This window comes from Eurytemora carolleeae, unplaced genomic scaffold, assembly GCF_000591075.1.
Source record: "Eurytemora carolleeae unplaced genomic scaffold, Eaff_2.0 scaffold192, whole genome shotgun sequence".
In the NCBI taxonomy this organism is placed as follows: Eukaryota; Metazoa; Arthropoda; class Copepoda; order Calanoida; family Temoridae; genus Eurytemora; species Eurytemora carolleeae.
The window spans coordinates 70,451-88,076 of NW_019396100.1; the positions used below are offsets into that span (position 1 = coordinate 70,451).

A 17,626-nucleotide genomic window follows, 5' to 3' on the forward strand; every position below is an offset into this window, starting at 1 on the left:
GACACTTAAATTTACACTTACTGTTCCTTCAAGTAGAACTGAACTATAATGTTTTATTCAGAACCATTATATCAGATTAGTTTTTTCTCTTCACAGATGGTTTTATGGTTCATAAAACAAATAATTGTTTATTTTTATAAAAGAACTGATTACTTTCCTTAAATTGGACCATGCATGGAAAATTCCGATTTAAAAGAACTATTTAATACAAGAATGAATAAGGTATATATTTTAGGATTCGATGATAGCGTAATCACTGAAATGGTAAATATGGTATGAATGAATTATGATCAATTTTGCGTATTCTTTCTTTTGTAACACTATATATTCGAAATATCAAACCAAATTTTAACTACACTGTAATTATATGTTTGTGTTTGATGTGAATATGAATGTTACCACGATATTCCCGTGGAGTTTCAAGTCCCAAACACTGTCCGTGTGTACAGGAAAGGTTTGGATACAGGACCAAGTATCTCGTCTCCAAACCTAAAATTTATAAAAATGAGAAGAATTCAAGCCAATGATTTTATACTCAAAAATAAAAGAGTTTTTGTTTGGAAATAAATAAACAAATACTGTTGCTGTCTCCTTCTATATATAATACTTTTGAAACTGAAACTCACATGGTCCCATGAAAAGTGTATGGATGCTCAGAACTACAAAAAGCTGTCTCCAACTTATTTTGATTTTCGTAAAATTTTGAAAATCCAGGAATACAAATTAATAAATTTTCGATTTTTTGTTTAATATTGTACGAAGAGAAAATATTTACAGATAGAACCACAATTAAAAGTTAAAATAGAATATGTTCGCGAAGCGCCCTTAAAGCCTAGTTCAGTATATACTGGCTTTAACTGGATACAGTTCTGTCAACGGAATGTTTTTTTTAAGTTGACGGAAAATTCCGTTACCAACTTATCAAGCGGTGAATAACATTTTGTTTCTATTTATGGCTGCACGGTGAAAAAAATTGGAATTAAGCTGATTGCAACTGTTTTGATTGAAATTCAGCTGCTTATACTTCAGTCTATTGAAACTATTTTGTTGCAAATTAGAATTAATCATTACACATATTGCAACAAACTTTAATTGTAAAAAGGTAACAGATTTGTTTTTGAGTTTGAACGTTCTTTTACATTTTGAGCTGACTATATAACGTACTTTAGGTTGTAAAATAGAAAATTTTCTAACTGACTGATTTGCAGAGATTTGAAATAAGAAAGTGTCAATTTGTAGAAATAAGAAAAAATATTCTCTCTCTGCAGTTAGTGCTGGGTTGACAAAAGAATTTTAACAAGAACTCCCTCAGATTTATTTTTCTGGTTTGGACTTTCAACATACTTTTACATTTATCAGGAAAATGGGACCCAACATTCAAATCATAATTAATCAATATAAATATAAATCAAAATATACAGACAGAGTCATATAAAAAACCGGGATTAGAGATGATTTACAAAATACTATAAAAATGTTTCCAGAGTTCGCGTTTTTTTAGCGTGCATAAAGTGTTTTGCTACTGACCTTGAAGAATGTATCATAGCTTCCTGTTAGAAACACGCTAGCGTTGAAGTCTATACACTTCACACCCTAAACAAAATAATTCAGATTTTGAATGAGTAAATTTTAAACTTAAACTTAAATTGTAATCAAATCTAGCATTATCTAACATGTTTCATGTTTTGTTTTGTTATTCTGTACACTGTGTATTCAGTGTACAGGCTTACCCACAAAGCATGAGAATTTTGAAATGGCTGAGTTTATTCATTCTTTTTGTTCAATTAATGTTTTCCAAACCTTAAAACTTTTTGGTTTCTTCGTCAAATAAATTCCTATAACGTACAAAATACAAAATTTAATACCGTAAACCAAATAGATTATCAAGTACAATAGGTGGCAACAGAGAAATCAACCTATTATACACTACGTCACAAGTGTCAAATATAACAAGGAAAACGAAATTTTCTCAAATTAGTTGACATGTTTCCCAAGATGAAATAAAAAAGTGTAAAAACAGAAACTAAAGAACACATTAAATTGCACTTATTTTACTGTAAGAAAAGCACTTTATTATAATATTATCAATATCATTGATGATTTTGTCGGACACAAAAACTGAATTGACACTTGTGACGACAGAATACAACTGTACTGAGAGTGTACAAATTCTACGTTGCCATCTATTGTACTAGAATCTATTTGCCGTAAACTAAGTGTAACCTTCAGAACGAGAATTTTAGAGTTTCAGGTCATTTCATCCTTTATGGGTAGCCCTGTATATTAACAAAATCACAAGAAGTTAAAGAAATTTGTTAACTTTAATTTGTTGAAAAGTTTTATTTCAAAACTTTTTTAAAAAGTTCGAAATCTTTATTTATCTTTTTCTTTTGATCTTCCAGAATCCTTTCCCTTTCCTACCTTTCCAAAATTCGTTTTTTACTTTTCCCGAACAGATTATTTTAACCTTTTTGTGACATTACTTTTTCTTTAATAACCTTTTCATGACAATTCTGCTATTTACTTTTTATGGTACTTATGTTCACATATGTTTACCTTGCTACGCCAGTCATTTTACCTTATTTTCCTTGTCAGACACTCTTGTTCTCTTTTTAACTTTGTCATGGCACTCAATTGTTCCCTTATATACTTTGTCATGACACTCATGTTCCCTTATTTTCCTTGTCATTTCAATCTTGTTCCTTTATTTACTTTGTCATGTCACTCTTGTTCCCAAATTTACTTTGTCATGATAATCTTTTTCTCTTATTTACCTTGTAATGACACTCTGGCTTCCTTATTTACCTTGTCATGACACTATTTTTCCTTTATTTACCTTGTCATGGCACTTGTGTTTCCTTATTTACCTTGTCCTGTTAATCTTGTTCTCTTTTTAACTTTGTCATCGTACTCTTGTTCCCTTATTTAATTTGTCATGGTACCCTTGTTCCCATATTTACTTTTTCATGACACTCTTGTTCCTTAATTTACCTTGTCATGGGACTCTTGTTCCCTTATTATTTTGTCATGGCACTCTTGTTCTTTTATTTACCTTTTTATGACACTCTTGTTCCCTTATTTTCCTTGTCATGTCACTCTTGTTCCCATAATTACTTTGTCATGGGACTCTTGTTCCCTTATTTACCTTGCCATGGCACTCTTGTTCTTTTATTTACCTTTTCATGACACTCTTGTTCCCTTATTTACCTTATCATGTCACTCTTGTTCCCTAATTTACCTTGCTATGGCGATCTTGTTCTCTTTTTAACTTTGTCATGGTACTCTTATTCCCTTATTCACTTTGTCATGACACTCTTGTTATTTTACCTTGTTATTGCACTCTTGTTCTCTTATTTTACCTTTTCATGAAAATCTTGTTCCCAATTATTTACTTTGTTATGGCACTCTTGTTCTCTTATTTACCTTGTCATGACACTCTTGTTCCTTTATTTACCTTGTCATGACACTCTTGTTCCCTTATTTACCTTGTCATGACACTCTTGTTCCCTTATTTACCTTGTCATGACACTATTGCTCCTTTATTTACTTTGTCATGGCACTCTTGTTCCCTTATTTACCTTGTCATGGCACTCTTGTTCTCTTATTTACCTTGTCATGGCACTCTTGTTCCCTTATTTACCTTGTCATGGCACTCTTGTTCCCTTATTTACCTTGTCATGGCACTCTTGTTCCCTTATTTACCTTGTCATGACACTCTTGTTCTCTTATTTACCTTGTCATGACCCTCTTGTTCCCTTATTTACCTTGTCATGACGCTATTGCTCCTTTATTTACTTTGTCATGGCACTCTTGTTCTCTTATTTACCTTGTCATGGCACTCTTGTTCCCTTATTTACCTTGTCATGGCACTCTTGTTCCCTTATTTACCTTATCATGGCACTCCTGTTCCCTTATTTTTCCTAGATAACTAATATCCCAAGCCTGAAAGAAGAGATTAGGAGATAAAGACCAAGAACTAAAATTTGATATTTATGAATGGAATTGCAAGCTCGTTAATATTGAAATACATTCAATTCAATTTGGCCGAGAATTGTCGACATATCCTTTAAATCAGATCCACAATATGTATATCACGTGGATTTAATCGTTCTCTCAATATTCCAGAAAGCTATGACTTTCGATCACAATTTCTCCTATTAAACATAATTTTTCAGCCTTCTTTCTTAAATACTTTTTTGCCGGCATATAAGTTTTGAATAAAAGTATTAAACAAACAAATCCGTAAGTTTAAAGATTGTTAAAATATAAACCAAACGCGTATGATTTCAAAGAAACCGAATGCCTCTAACTCTGGTTAGTTCGGGGTGATATGATCTTAAAATATAAAGTTTCCACATAAATCAACAATATTGGGTTCTCTAAATAAAAGATGTGATTACTACAACTGTAAGCTTCTGCTGACTATGCTATGCATTGGATTATTGTAAACACTTTACAACAGTGCATATAGTGTGTTCACAAAACAACATGGAAATAGAAGAAAGTTTCTTTATATTGTCCTTTTTGTCCTGTCGTTTTTAGCAAATTTTAACCCTTCTAAATACACTTCTTTCTAAAATTTGAAATCTTACCTAGCTCCCTTTCTCTCCTAAACATAGGATCCTTTCCAAGCTACCTTCCTTTTCTAAACCTTGGGTCATTTCCTAGCTGCCTTCCTTAGCTAAACCTTGGGTCATTTCCTTGCTACCTTCCCTTTCTAAACCTTGGGTCATTTCCTAGCTGCCTTCCTTATCTAAATCCTAGATCCTACTCTCCTTTCCTTTCCAAAACCTTGGATTCTAGATTACTTCCTTTCCTGAACTCTGAATCATGAATCCTCTCCTAAACCTTGAATCCTTTCCTAGCTACCTTCCTTTCCTAAACTTGAATCCTTCCCTAGCTACTTTTCTTTCCCAAACCTTTGTCCCAGCTACCTTCTTTTCCTAAAAATTTGACCCAGCTACCTGCCTTTACAAAACATTTGACCCTTCCCTAACTACCATCCCTTCCTATACATAGGATCATTACTAGCTAGTTTCCTTTCCTACACCTTGTTTTCTTCCCTTATAAAATTCCTTTCCAAAACCTTGGATTCTTTTCTAGATAACTTCCTTTCCTAATCCCTGAATCATTTCATTGCTACCTTCCTTTCCAAAACCTTGGATTCTTTTCTAGATAACTTCCTTTCCTAATCCCTGAATCATTTCATTGCTACCTTCCTTTCCTAAACCCTGAATAATTTCCTTGCTACCTTCCTTTTCTAATACTTAAATTCTTCCCTAGTGACAGGGTTACCCACGAAGGATGAGACTGTAAAGACGACCCAAACTCTAAATATAGACGATTTGAAGGCAGACGCTGAACTCCAACCTTCGAGTGTGCGAGGTGGGGAAGACTTCACTGCCGCGCTTAATTAAAAGCATGATTAAGGGGGGATGACATTTACAGATCGAGATTGAATCCTAGCCGCAGCGCTCGGCCCAGAAAATTTCATAACTTAACCTAACCCGTGGCCGCAGCGCTCGGCCCCCTAGCCTGTCCTAGCCGCAGCGTTCGGCCCGGAAAGTGTCTTAACCTAACCTAACCCTAAATAAAAGAAAGTGTCATAACTTAACCTAACCCGTGGCCGCAGCGCTCGGCCCAGAAAGTGTCTTAACCTAACCTAACCCTAAATAAATACTAATGTAATTAAAAATTGTTGAAAAAGTGGTCATGTACATGTACATGTACATGTGAAGTCTTCCCCACCTCGCACACTCGAAGGTTGGAGTTCAGCGTCTGCCCGATTTTAAGCTTGCTTTTTGGTTTCTGCATTCAATTGAGTATTTTGATGGTTTACTAACTGATTAAGAACAAATATAAACCAGTTTTGGCCTACAAGGAACTCTGAATGTAAGGAAATGGATTGAACAAGTTCCGACCGTCAAACATTATAGAAATCCAACGTACGTTGCTATACCCAGCTATTGCTATACGTTGGATTTCTATAATGTTTGACGCCAAATTCCGAACAATCATCTTTGACGTATCATCCTTTCTAGGTAATCCTGTATCTTCCTTTCCTAAACCTTGCTTTTCTATTTGAACAAAATCTTTAGTACGTCTTAAAAATTGGAACTTAAAGAAACTGAGTTCTTGCCACAAACTCTGATTTTCTGCTACCAATATCTTTGCAACCTGATGTTGTGAACATTCGACATTTTAAACATAGACTATTTGATCTAAGAGACTTCCAAGTTTGAAATATCTAAGGTCTACCACATTGGAATGCAAAGATATAGGGATTAGAAAATCAGAGTTTGTGGCAAAAACTCAATTCCTTTGCGTAAATATCACCTGAATACAACCATTGTTTAGTCCACAGAATATTATGGAATCATCACTTCTACACAATATTGGTCAATAATAATTATTTTATCAATCCAACAAACTAAAGTTTAAAAGATTTTCAAAAATGATCGAATTATCAATGATAATAATTATTCAAAAATATTGATCCTACAAACTAGTATTTTTGGATATTTAACGTTAATAAAGATGAATAACGCGTAGAAAAATATATGAAAGATTTCAATTATTATCAATTCCTAACACTCAACACAAAGCTGTCACAAAACAATCGTTTGGCCTGAAAAAAAGTTTTAATTGTTTAAGGAAAATAAAAATGTTTGTTAAAACTATTTTACAAACTGAGTTTCGCCACAAACTTAATTTGTAATCATTATATCTCAGAAACTTAAGATTTTGTACTAGGCCTTTGATATTTCAAACCTCGAGCTTGCAAGATCTAATAGCCAAAGTTTGAAATATCAAAGATTTACGCCATCAGCTTAACTGCAAAGATACAGGGCTTTGAGTTTGTAATGGGCCAGTTCCTTAGTTTAAAAAATGGCTGATCAATGATTTTTACTAGCAGAGAATTCATTTATTTATTTAATCTATAAATAAAATTTGAGTTTAAGTGATTTGAGAGCAATGTGTTTTGAACTAAATTTTTGTTGATATTTTATTATATTCCTGTGAAAGGAATTGTAGACGTAATTTCAAGAGTAAAATGTATGATTCACAATGGTACCAGTAAAAGCTTTTACTGATTAAGAATGCAAAAGATAACCAGCAGTTTTATAATTTTTAATTCTGGGCTCTCAATAACATAACTTTCACATTATTTAACAGGAAAGGTAAAACAAAAAACAAGTACCATTGTAAATCGGACATGACCCTCTTTTAATGTTCCTTTAATCATTACTCATCCAACCTTAATCATACCTTGGGTTCTCTAAACCTCCAGATATCCTTGAGTAGAAACACCTTGGCACACATCTTCTTGTAAATACTCGGATCTGAAACCTAGAAAATAGATTCATTGAAAGAAGTATATTGTGTTTTGTTCTCTGGTATTACACATTCTTCTCTACAGGCAAGGATCTAAGGCAAGGAAAGTCATTTCAGAAGTGTACACATCTTTAGTACTGCAGTGTACTGTCTCTGGGCTCTAATGTAAACACAAGACGGATGTCGAAGCCTAACATAGGATCCATCATTCAAATAAAAAATCAATGAAATATTCTGGTCATAGGAAACTATTATGTGAATTATCAAAATTATCAAAATTTAATGCTTTTAACCTCCTCGGATACTAAACGAACACTGATGCATCTATTATTGTTTACAAATTCCGCCCAGAGAGAACTGGTTTCAATATGCACACAGAGTATACACAACCGCAATTGACTTTCCTTGCCTTACATTCTTGTTTACAGGGTACTATAAACTTATATAATAGTGAAATTTCAATTCATAATTTTCATCTTTCCATGTAAAACTAAGAAGGGATTCGATTCTTTTTTTACAAAAATTTTGTTAATTTTGTTCTAAAATTTGAGATAAAAGCACGTCAAAGTTCTTTAATTTAACTCTTGAATAGGCAGAGTTCCTAGACTTACCTCTTGAATAGGCAGAGTTCCTTAATTTACCTCTTGAATAGAGAGAGAGTTCCTTGATTAACCCTTTAAAAAAGAAGAGTTCCTTCATTTACCACTTAAAATTTGATTTACCTCTTGAGCTTGAAGTGTTCCTTGAAAATGAGGAGTTACTTGATTTACCTCTTAAGCATGGAGAGTTCCTTGATTTACCTCTTGGACATGAAAAGTTCCTTGATTTACCTCTTGGACATGAAAAGTTCCTTGATTTACCTCTTGATCAGGTAGAGTTCCTTGATTTACCTCTTGATTAGAAAGAGCTCCTTGATTTACCTCATGATCAGGAAGAGTTCCTTGATCAGGATGAGTTCCTTGATCAGAAGAGTTTCTTGATCAGGTAGAGTTCCTTGATTTACCTCTTGATTAGAAAGAGCTCCTTGATTTACCTCATGATCAGGAAGAGTTCCTTGATCAGGATGAGTTCCTTGATCAGAAGAGTTTCTTGATCAGGAAGAGTTCCTTGATTTACCTCTTGAACAGGTCGAAATAACGAGGAGTTCCATCCCTCTAGCTCAGACAGTTCCTATATTGTTCAAAATTTAGTTTTCTAAAAATATACTTCTCTAAAATTCTCTAAAATTATTCTAAACATTTCACTCAAACTAATGGAAACACCATCAGATTATTGAATAAGAAGAAAGGCCTCGTAGATATACATACATGTGATTTCTAATTTTACTGTGTACAGAAATACCTACTTCAAGTTTTTTCGCATTTAACGCGAGAAAACAAAATGCAAAAAATGCGAAAATTTTCACGAACAATTTTTTTTTCTCGAAAAATGCGAAATTTTCGCTAATCGATTTTTCTTTTTCGCTGGAAAACCTAGGTGCGAAACACCTTTTAAGACTAGTTTATTTGGAAACATTAAAAAAGATTATAGCTTTTTTTTGGGATCATTTCTGGATATAAACTCTAAACTCAACACATAAAAAATAAATTTATTTGGAAATAACATTTACGGCTTTGCGAGGACGTTACAATTCTCTATTTTTATTTCATACTTGACCATCAACCTACATTTTACATTAACATTTTCAAAAATTAAATATAAAAAATTCACCTTTAAACCTTCATCCCGAATAACTAAACGTTCTATTTTTCTCTTAAAAACATATGTTCCAATAAACTGATTCCATAATGTAGAGACAAGCTGAAGATGGCATAAATCCTAGATATTTATATTATGTATGGTTTATATATTGATATGCGCATATATTACTAGCTTGGGAACCCAGCTTTGCTTGGAATGTAAGAAAATTTCTGTGGTTTTACTGAGTTCTCCAATCAAAATTTTAGGCAAAGTGATCACAATTTAGTTATGAGATATTGGTTCTAACGAGTCCATCAGTCAAAATTTTAAGCAAATCGGCCTTTTATGATATTCTATATAATATATGATTGGGTATCCAAACAGAGATTACTATTTTATATATTTTATTATAGATACTGGGCGAGTAAAACCAGGATTAGCGTTGTCTCCGCGAACAGTACAAATCTGCGCGAAAAACTTCTTAATCTTACAAAGGCGGAAATATGGGATTTTTTGCAGCATAGTGGTTACTCGTTATTCTATTTAATAATGATACTTTTTGATCGCGTTTTCTTCTAAATTCCTGCAACGTCAATGGTACAACTTTGTGACCTCGTAGTTTCTACAGTTTTAATTTATTTATTCGGTTGTACATTAGAAATTAAAATATTTGGTTGTACATTAGAAAATCAAAACATTTCTGTTCTTCTCGAGATTAAAGGAGTTGTGATTTATAATATACATGAATTTTACGTGAAATTTATTTTGGTTGGACTTTGATATTTCAAATTATAAATACGACAAGATCCAATAGTTTAATATCAAAGTTGCAGGTTGCAAAGATATAGGAACAAGAAAAAATGCTCTGAAGGTACCGTGTGAATCAGGCATGTAAATCTGTTGTTGAAGGATTGATTAAAAATTATAAAGAAAACTACCGAAGAAGAACTTATTGAAAGAATAAAAATAAATTAATTATTTAAAATTAAATTAAAAAAGTAAGCAATTAAATATGTTACCTGGAACTTAAAATATGAAAGTATAGTACTTGCAACATGATCCATATTCCTGTCCAGTAGTTCTTCAAGAAAATCAACACGTGTTTCATCATATCTACAATTTATATATTTTTTAAAAAGCTGGTTTCCAAATTCTTAATTGATCTTTAAATGCAGAAAGTTTTTAAAGTAGATCACCTTACTTTTAATGGGTTCACAACTCTTTTTTCAACACTGAATTTTTTAAGTTTGATAAAATAATTTGCAGATATTTTTCCCGCTTTATTGGAAGATTTTAAAAATATCGTTTGATGAAATGTTTTTGTTTACGCTTATTTTTATGTTAAAAGAGTTCACTGTGCCCTAGACAGAAGAGCAAATTTAAATTTACGCAATATTATTGGTTCGACTTTGTGGCCTCGTAGCTCCTTTAGTTTAGCTGTAAATTGATTTGGTTACATAACACAGATTTAAGGCATTTTTGTAATTTTGAAAATCTCTTAAAAAAGAGAAGTTATGTCAGATTTCAATAAAAGTTTAGTTTGACGTGGAACAGCTCACAAACTAGTTTTGAAAAACAATAAATAAGTTTAAAAACGTTTTTATAACTTGGACCTAAAATATTAATTCTTTAAAAAAATTTTCTTTTAAAAAATAAAAAACAGGATTCTTAAAATTTGTAGCATTTACCGAGTAACCCTGTATTTCACAAGGGTTTAAAATTGAATTAAAAATTTTAACATTGTTTGAAGAAAAATTTTAATTAATGGTTTTAGTTTAAGAATTTACCTCACTCCATCATAACCTATGTTTGTACTTCCCCTAGTTACGTGTCAAGAGTTACAAACTTAATTTTTTTCAAAAAAGTAAAAATTTTGTAAAACCGTTTTTCAAGATTCAAAAATCATTTAAAGATTTTAACAAAGTACACTATAGTACACTGTGTATTGAGTTTATCATATAGATTTTATTAAAAAGACTATTTGGCGTTTTAACACATGGATCCTGACAGCCTACATTTGCTGCTAAAAATGCCCTGGGATGACTAGATGGGCTGGTACGAGTAAAACCACTCAAAACAAGGTTGATTTTAAAGCAGCTAGATGCACGTTGTACAGTATATATATACACATAGGGACTATAAACAGCTCACAGGGATCTATACTGCTGTGAAAATGTTCAATACCGGGTCGACTTTGAAGTGTTAGAACGCCTTGACCTTTTAGTCTACTTCACTAACTAACTTATTCATTTTTTGCAGTCCTAGACATGTAGATTTTGAGACCTTGCAACCTTGAGATCCTAGTCCTAGACATTTAGATTTCAAGACCTTGCAACCTTGAGATCCTAGACATGTAGATTTCGAGACCTTGCAACCCTAAGATCCTAGTCCTAAACATGCAGATTTCGAAACCTTGCAACCTTGAGATCCTAGTCCTAGACATGAAGATTTCGAGACCTTGCAACCTTGAGATCCTAGACATGTAGATTTCGAGACCTTGCAACCTTGAGATCCTAGTCCTATACATGTACATTTCGAGACCTTGCAACCTTGAGATCCTAGTCCTAGACATGAAAATTTCAAGATCTTGCAACCTTGAGATCGCTAGCTAAAGGGGCAAATGAAATATCTCTTCCTAGTTCAAGTTTCGGACTGGGATGCCATTTAATATAGAATATGAAATGTTCTGACATATAAAGATTTAACGGTAAAAACGGTTTGAAAAGTACTTCTAAAACTTTTCTTTTACCTGAATTTTTCTATTTTCTCTTGTAACTCGAGGCCCTGATATCGATTAACCCTATACAAAATACCATAGAGTAATACAAAATACAATACAAATATTGTGAAAACCGGGTATTTAAAATTACAAGTTATATCATAATGTATTCTAATCAGTGTCCTAAAGCTATTTGCAAAGTAAGTATCCTTTTTAACCCTAAAAGGATAAGNTGATAGAAAAACGTTAAGTTATGTTATACACAGTCCCTTTCATCATTAATTTTATTCATCATTAAAGTATAACAATTGATAAATGGATATTCAATTCAAGAAAAAATTGCAAAAACTAAGCTTTGAACCTGTCCAATATTCATGTACATTGTACAGTACACCGTTACACGGAACATAAAAGTTTGTTTGTTTGTTGTCCAACCAGCTGAACCTATTGGGCTAAACCATCAATAGAAAATAAAAAAATGGAGTCTTTGCCGCAAACCCAAATTTTCTAATCCTTATATCTTCGCAACCTTTGACTATTTACTCTAACAGAATTCATAGTTAGAAATATCTAAGGTCTACAACATTGGGTTGCAAAGATATAGGGAATAGAAAATCAGAATTGGTGTCAAAGACTCGGTTCCTTTATTTTTTCAATCTCACTTAAATCCAAAAAAGGTTTTTGGATGGTCAGAAGTTATAAAAACATATAAAGCTTAGTAATTTCTGATTGAAAAGTTAAGGATCCAGACAAAGCTGGGTTCCAAAACTATTATTTTGATAATGTAAGAAAGCCTAATAATTTATATATTGTTAATTGTCTAATCTATATTTTTATGATGAATCTATATGATGCAGTTAATACTGTTATAGCCCAAATATCAATTAACAAAGGATTATAAATATTACTGATTAAAACATAATTTTTTTAGAAATCTGTTAACAAAATTTAATATTGCTTGAAGAAACGTGAGTGTTATGCATTTCATTTCATGAATTTAGGAATAAAAATTGCGTTACAACTTTTAGTATTTTTATCTGTAAATCAGTGTTAGCAGGAGGGAGGGGGGGGGGGGCAATGATGTTTTTGTTTGTTTTGTTGTTACATCTCTCTCAAGATTTTAGATAATAATTTGGGGGTTTCCTCTTCTGGGCAAACAAAGATTCTGACGGCCCAAAAACTTACCCGGTGCCATTTGAACTGCACAGTACAGTACAGCAAATACTTTGGACCTGGTCGGTTTGGCCGTTTAAAGTTTATTGGATACAAACAGACAAATATCTAAAGTGTCCAGCGTTGCCCGTGGAACTTCAAAAAAATTCAGCCATTTTGGTCCAACCGTTTTGCCGTGGCATTAGCTTATATACATGTAAATATATATATGAGCGATGAGCTTAATTATTTAGAGATGAAGATAAGTTACTGCAATGGTTTGAATAGAATTTAGTTTGTTGGAAACAACGAGATTGTTCATTATCATTTAACAGAGTTAAAGGGACAGTAAAGGAAAAATGAAAGGGGGTATAGTCTGAAAGCTAATCACTTTAGCTCTTGATCGCGGCCCATGAAAGTTATATCTGATGTTCCTGTCTCGAGAAATTGATATTCAACTGTGTCAAATATATACGAAAATTAATATATATACAATTTTGTATAAAAGTAGTAGGTTTTAACAGATCATATTCAGCAAATAAGCAACCAATCTGAAAACAATGATATCCCAGAGAAAGCTAATTGTAAATTAGGTTTACTTTTATATTTGTTATTTCTATTTTCAATAGATTTCATTCATAATATTATTTTTACGTCCGTATTACTTGACCAGAAATTCCACCAATGGCAGTGCAGTAAAGTGGTCACGTGATACAGGCGGAGACACGTGACCAGTATACTGCTCTGCCATTGGTGATAGTTCTGGTCACGNCTTCAGAGGACTGGGGACTTCCGAAAAGCTCCAAATGGCAAAAAAAAATATTTTGTAACGGCAAAAGAATCAAGACTTTCAAAGTTATGAATATTCGTGAATATTTCTCTCTTAAAACAAAGTAACTGTATACTTTTCATAAATGAGAAACTTTTTGTCTTACCTATTAATAATTTTCACCAATATTACAATGCTCTCCATTTATAATTTTTTTACAATAACATTAAAAAAGTTTTTACTAAAAACATGCATTGATAATTTCCAATCGGTTTTCTAAATAACTTTCAGATTTTTTTCTTATGCAATATTTATCATGTATTTTCTTCCCTGTGATTTTATAAAGAATCACAAGATTTAAAGGGAGTGTTCGTATAGGCGTACGGCGAAAAATAAGCGCTTTTTATCGCTACTAATCTTACTTATATCTGGACTCTAGTATGCCAAGTCCATTAGCGCCTGATCAAATCAGGGTTCAGTTATGTGTTTGGTGTCTATTCTGAACTAATAGAAATTGCATGGCGGTAACATCTATCTTTCTATCTAGCTCATTATCAAATTGGAGATAAATCCTTATATCGGCGCTATAGCAGTAAATGCAAATATTTACTTTTACTGAAACTATAGTGTCTGTTGCTCCTCGAAAGAAGAATACATGTTTTCAAAAGTACAACTATCAAATCAAATCATAAAAAACAAAAGATATTTTATGAAATATTAACTATATGCGAATGCGTCGAAAAATAATAGATGATTATTGGTTGTAATATTTGAATGATTTGTTTGGTATTAAATTGATTCTTTACGATCCGAGTTGAATGTTGCAACTTTCTGAATTTGTATGGACGCTGCGTAATTCTACACTTTTCTTATAAAAATGTCAGATTAGAAAAGTAATAACTGCTCTGTTTCTGTCAAGATTTTACCTTTTTTCTTGGAAATCTAATACCTTAGATTTATTTAATTTTGATGCGGATCCGGATCCGGATCCTGGATCCGCACTGGAAAAAATGGATCCTGATCCTGGTCATTTATTTAAAATTTACTGAATTTTTTTAGCAAAAAAGAAATTTCAACTTTTTGTTTTATTTTTTTTGCTGATTTTCATGCTAAAACTTGATAAACCATTAGAAAATAAAGATTCATCTCTCTATCTTTAATATTTCAGATTTTGGTTTTGAGCGTTAAAAAAGTTTTTTTTCAGATTTTGGTTGATGTTTTGCCCCTTGGATCCGTAAATTTTTACAGATCCGTATCCAGGAAGCCAAAATCCAACGGATTCGGATCCAGATCCTAAGCACTGTTTATAGAGATTAAGAAAACTATATATTTTTTTATAATAAGATTTTACATCAAAATCAGTCGAGCGAACTTGTTTCACCATTGTAACGAAAAAAAAAACACAAAAATATGTAAAATTATTTACTTAAATTTGTAGTTTTTTTTTTGCATTGTTAAAGGTTAACATGAATACAGAATTAACCATAGAGGACGAGACTTTAAAGACTGGACTTGATTTATTTATTATGTTTTCTAATATTCGATCATTGTTACTTAGAGTTTTACAATTTACCTTTCGTTGCCAACTTATTCAATACTCCTATAGTGGACTATAGTCAGTATTCCTTTAGAGGACTGTATTCAGTATTCCTTTAGAGGAATATATTCCGTATTCCTTTAGAGGACTATATTCAGTATTCCTTTAGAGGACTATATTCAGTATTCCTATCGTGGACTATATTCAGTATTCCTTTAGAGGACTATATTCAGTAATCCTTTAGAGGAATATATTCCGTATTCCTTTAGAGGAATATATTCAGTATTCCTTTAGAGGAATATATTCAGTATTCCTTTAGAGGACTATATTCAGTATTCATTTAGAGGACTATATTTAGCATTCCTTTAGAGGACTATATTCAGTATTCCTTTAGAGGACTATATTCAGTATTCCTATAGATGACTATATTCAGTATTCGTATAGAGGACTATATTCAGTATTCCTTTAGAGGACTATATTCAGTATTCCTTTAGAGGAATATATTCAGTATTCCCTTAAAGGACTATATTCAGTATTCCCTTAGAGGACTATATTTAGTATTCCTTTAGAGGACTATATTCAGTATTCCTTTAGAGGACTATATTCAGTATTCATATAGAGGACTATATTCAGTATTCCTTTTGAGGACTATATTCAGTATTCCTTTAGAGGACTATATTCAGTATTCCTATAGATAACTATATTCAGTATTCCCTTAGAGGACTTATTCAATATTCCTTTAGAGGACTATATTCAGTATTCCCTTAGAGGACTATATTCAGTATTTCCTTAGAGGACTATATTCATTATTCCCTTAGAGGACTATATTCAGTATTCCTATAGATGACTATATTCAGTATTCCTTTAGAGGACTATATTCAGTTTTCCTATAGATAACTATATTCAGTATTCCCTTAGAGGACTTATTCAATATTCCCTTAGAGGACTATATTCAGTATTCCCTTAGAGGACTATATTCAGTATTCCCATAGAGGACTATATTCAGTATTCCTATAGATGACTATATTGATAAAGATTGATAAAGCTACTAGAAGCTGGTAGATACCACTATGATGTCCTAAAGGTAGGGAGGAACTATCTTCTATTTAATAAAGCTCTTCGCTCATAAAATATTTCTATATATATGTTCATTGTTTACCAAAGCTGGCCAAACTGATAGACAAAGTTGGCTGAATTCTTTTAAGGAAAACCAAAAATACCCCGGGGGTACATGAAAGCATTAGCAAAAATCATAATTTTATACCAAGCCTGAAAAATGCAAGAGCAACATAAGACTAGGAATAATAATGTAAACTGTAGCTGGTAGTTTTATAAAAATAATAACAAAGATTGTAAACAAAAAAAGATCCGGAGCTTGTTTACTAACTGTTGTTTATTTATATCAGACCCAAATTAGACCATTTCCTGGGCAGTCCAAATATGATACATTAAAATCTATCAGACTTTATCTCCCTGGAACTTTAGTATATTTTTGAAAATAAGGACTATAAACCAGGAACCACCTATATACAAGGACTATAAACCAGGAACCATCTGTATACAAGGACTATAAACCATGAACCACCTGTATACAAGGGCTATAAATCAGGAACCACCTGTATACAAGGACTATAAACCAGGAACCACCTGTATACAAGGACTATAAACCAGGAACCACCTGTATACAAAGACTATAAGCCAGGAACCACCTGTATACGAGGACTTGAAACCAGGAACCACCTGTATACAAGGACTATAAACCAGGAACCACCTGTATACAAGGACTATAAGCCAGGAACCAACTGTATACAAGGACTATAAACCAGGAACCACCTATATACAAGGACTATAAGCCTGGAACCACCTGTATACAAGGACTATAAACCAGGAACCACCTGTATACAAGGACTATAAACCAGGAACTATCTGTATACAAGGACTATAAACCAGGTATATACAAGGACTATAAACCAGGAACCATCTGTATACAAGGACTATAAACCAGGAACCACCTGTATACAAGGACTATAAGCCAGGAACCACCTGTATACAAGAACTATAAGCCAGGAATCACCTGTATACAAGGACTATAAACCAGGAACCACCTGTATACGAGGACTATAAACCAGGAACCACCTGTATACAAGGACTATAAACCAGGAACCACCTGAATACAAGGACTATAAACCAGGAACCATCTGTATACAAGGACTATAAGCCAGGAACCACCTGTATACAAGGACTTTAAACCAGGAACCACCTGTATACAAGGACTATAAGCAAGGAACCACCTGTATACAAGGACTATAAAACAGGAACCACCTGTATACAAGGACTATAAGCCAGGAACCACCTGTATACAAGGACTATAAACCAGGAACCACCTGTATACAAGGACTATAAGCCAGGAACCACCTGTATACAAGGACTATAA

General features: G+C 32.7%; 2 protein-coding genes across 3 annotated transcripts in view; one reads left to right on the top strand and one right to left on the bottom strand.

The window, feature by feature from the left end:
- Positions 1–11,815, bottom strand: part of LOC111694954 (F-box/WD repeat-containing protein 11) — a gene marked incomplete at its 5' end in the record, with an annotated part of 62,259 nt that extends 50,444 nt beyond the window's left edge. For both annotated transcript variants that reach the window (XM_023464041.1, XM_023464040.1), the window contains 10 exon segments: positions 400–489; positions 1,528–1,593; positions 3,889–3,942; positions 6,337–6,385; positions 6,588–6,628; positions 7,270–7,350; positions 8,452–8,505; positions 9,046–9,153; positions 10,035–10,128; positions 11,765–11,815. In XM_023464041.1, coding sequence (XP_023319809.1) covers positions 400–489; positions 1,528–1,593; positions 3,889–3,942; positions 6,337–6,385; positions 6,588–6,628; positions 7,270–7,350; positions 8,452–8,505; positions 9,046–9,153; positions 10,035–10,128; positions 11,765–11,815 — 688 coding nt within the window.
- An 83-nt stretch (positions 11,816–11,898) lies between these two features.
- The window catches only part of LOC111694923 (uncharacterized), a 10,045-nt gene continuing 4,317 nt past the window's right edge, over positions 11,899–17,626 (top strand). The window contains exon 1 of the mRNA XM_023463984.1: positions 11,899–11,934. Coding sequence (XP_023319752.1) covers positions 11,899–11,934 — 36 coding nt within the window. The remainder of the gene's footprint in view (positions 11,935–17,626) is intronic.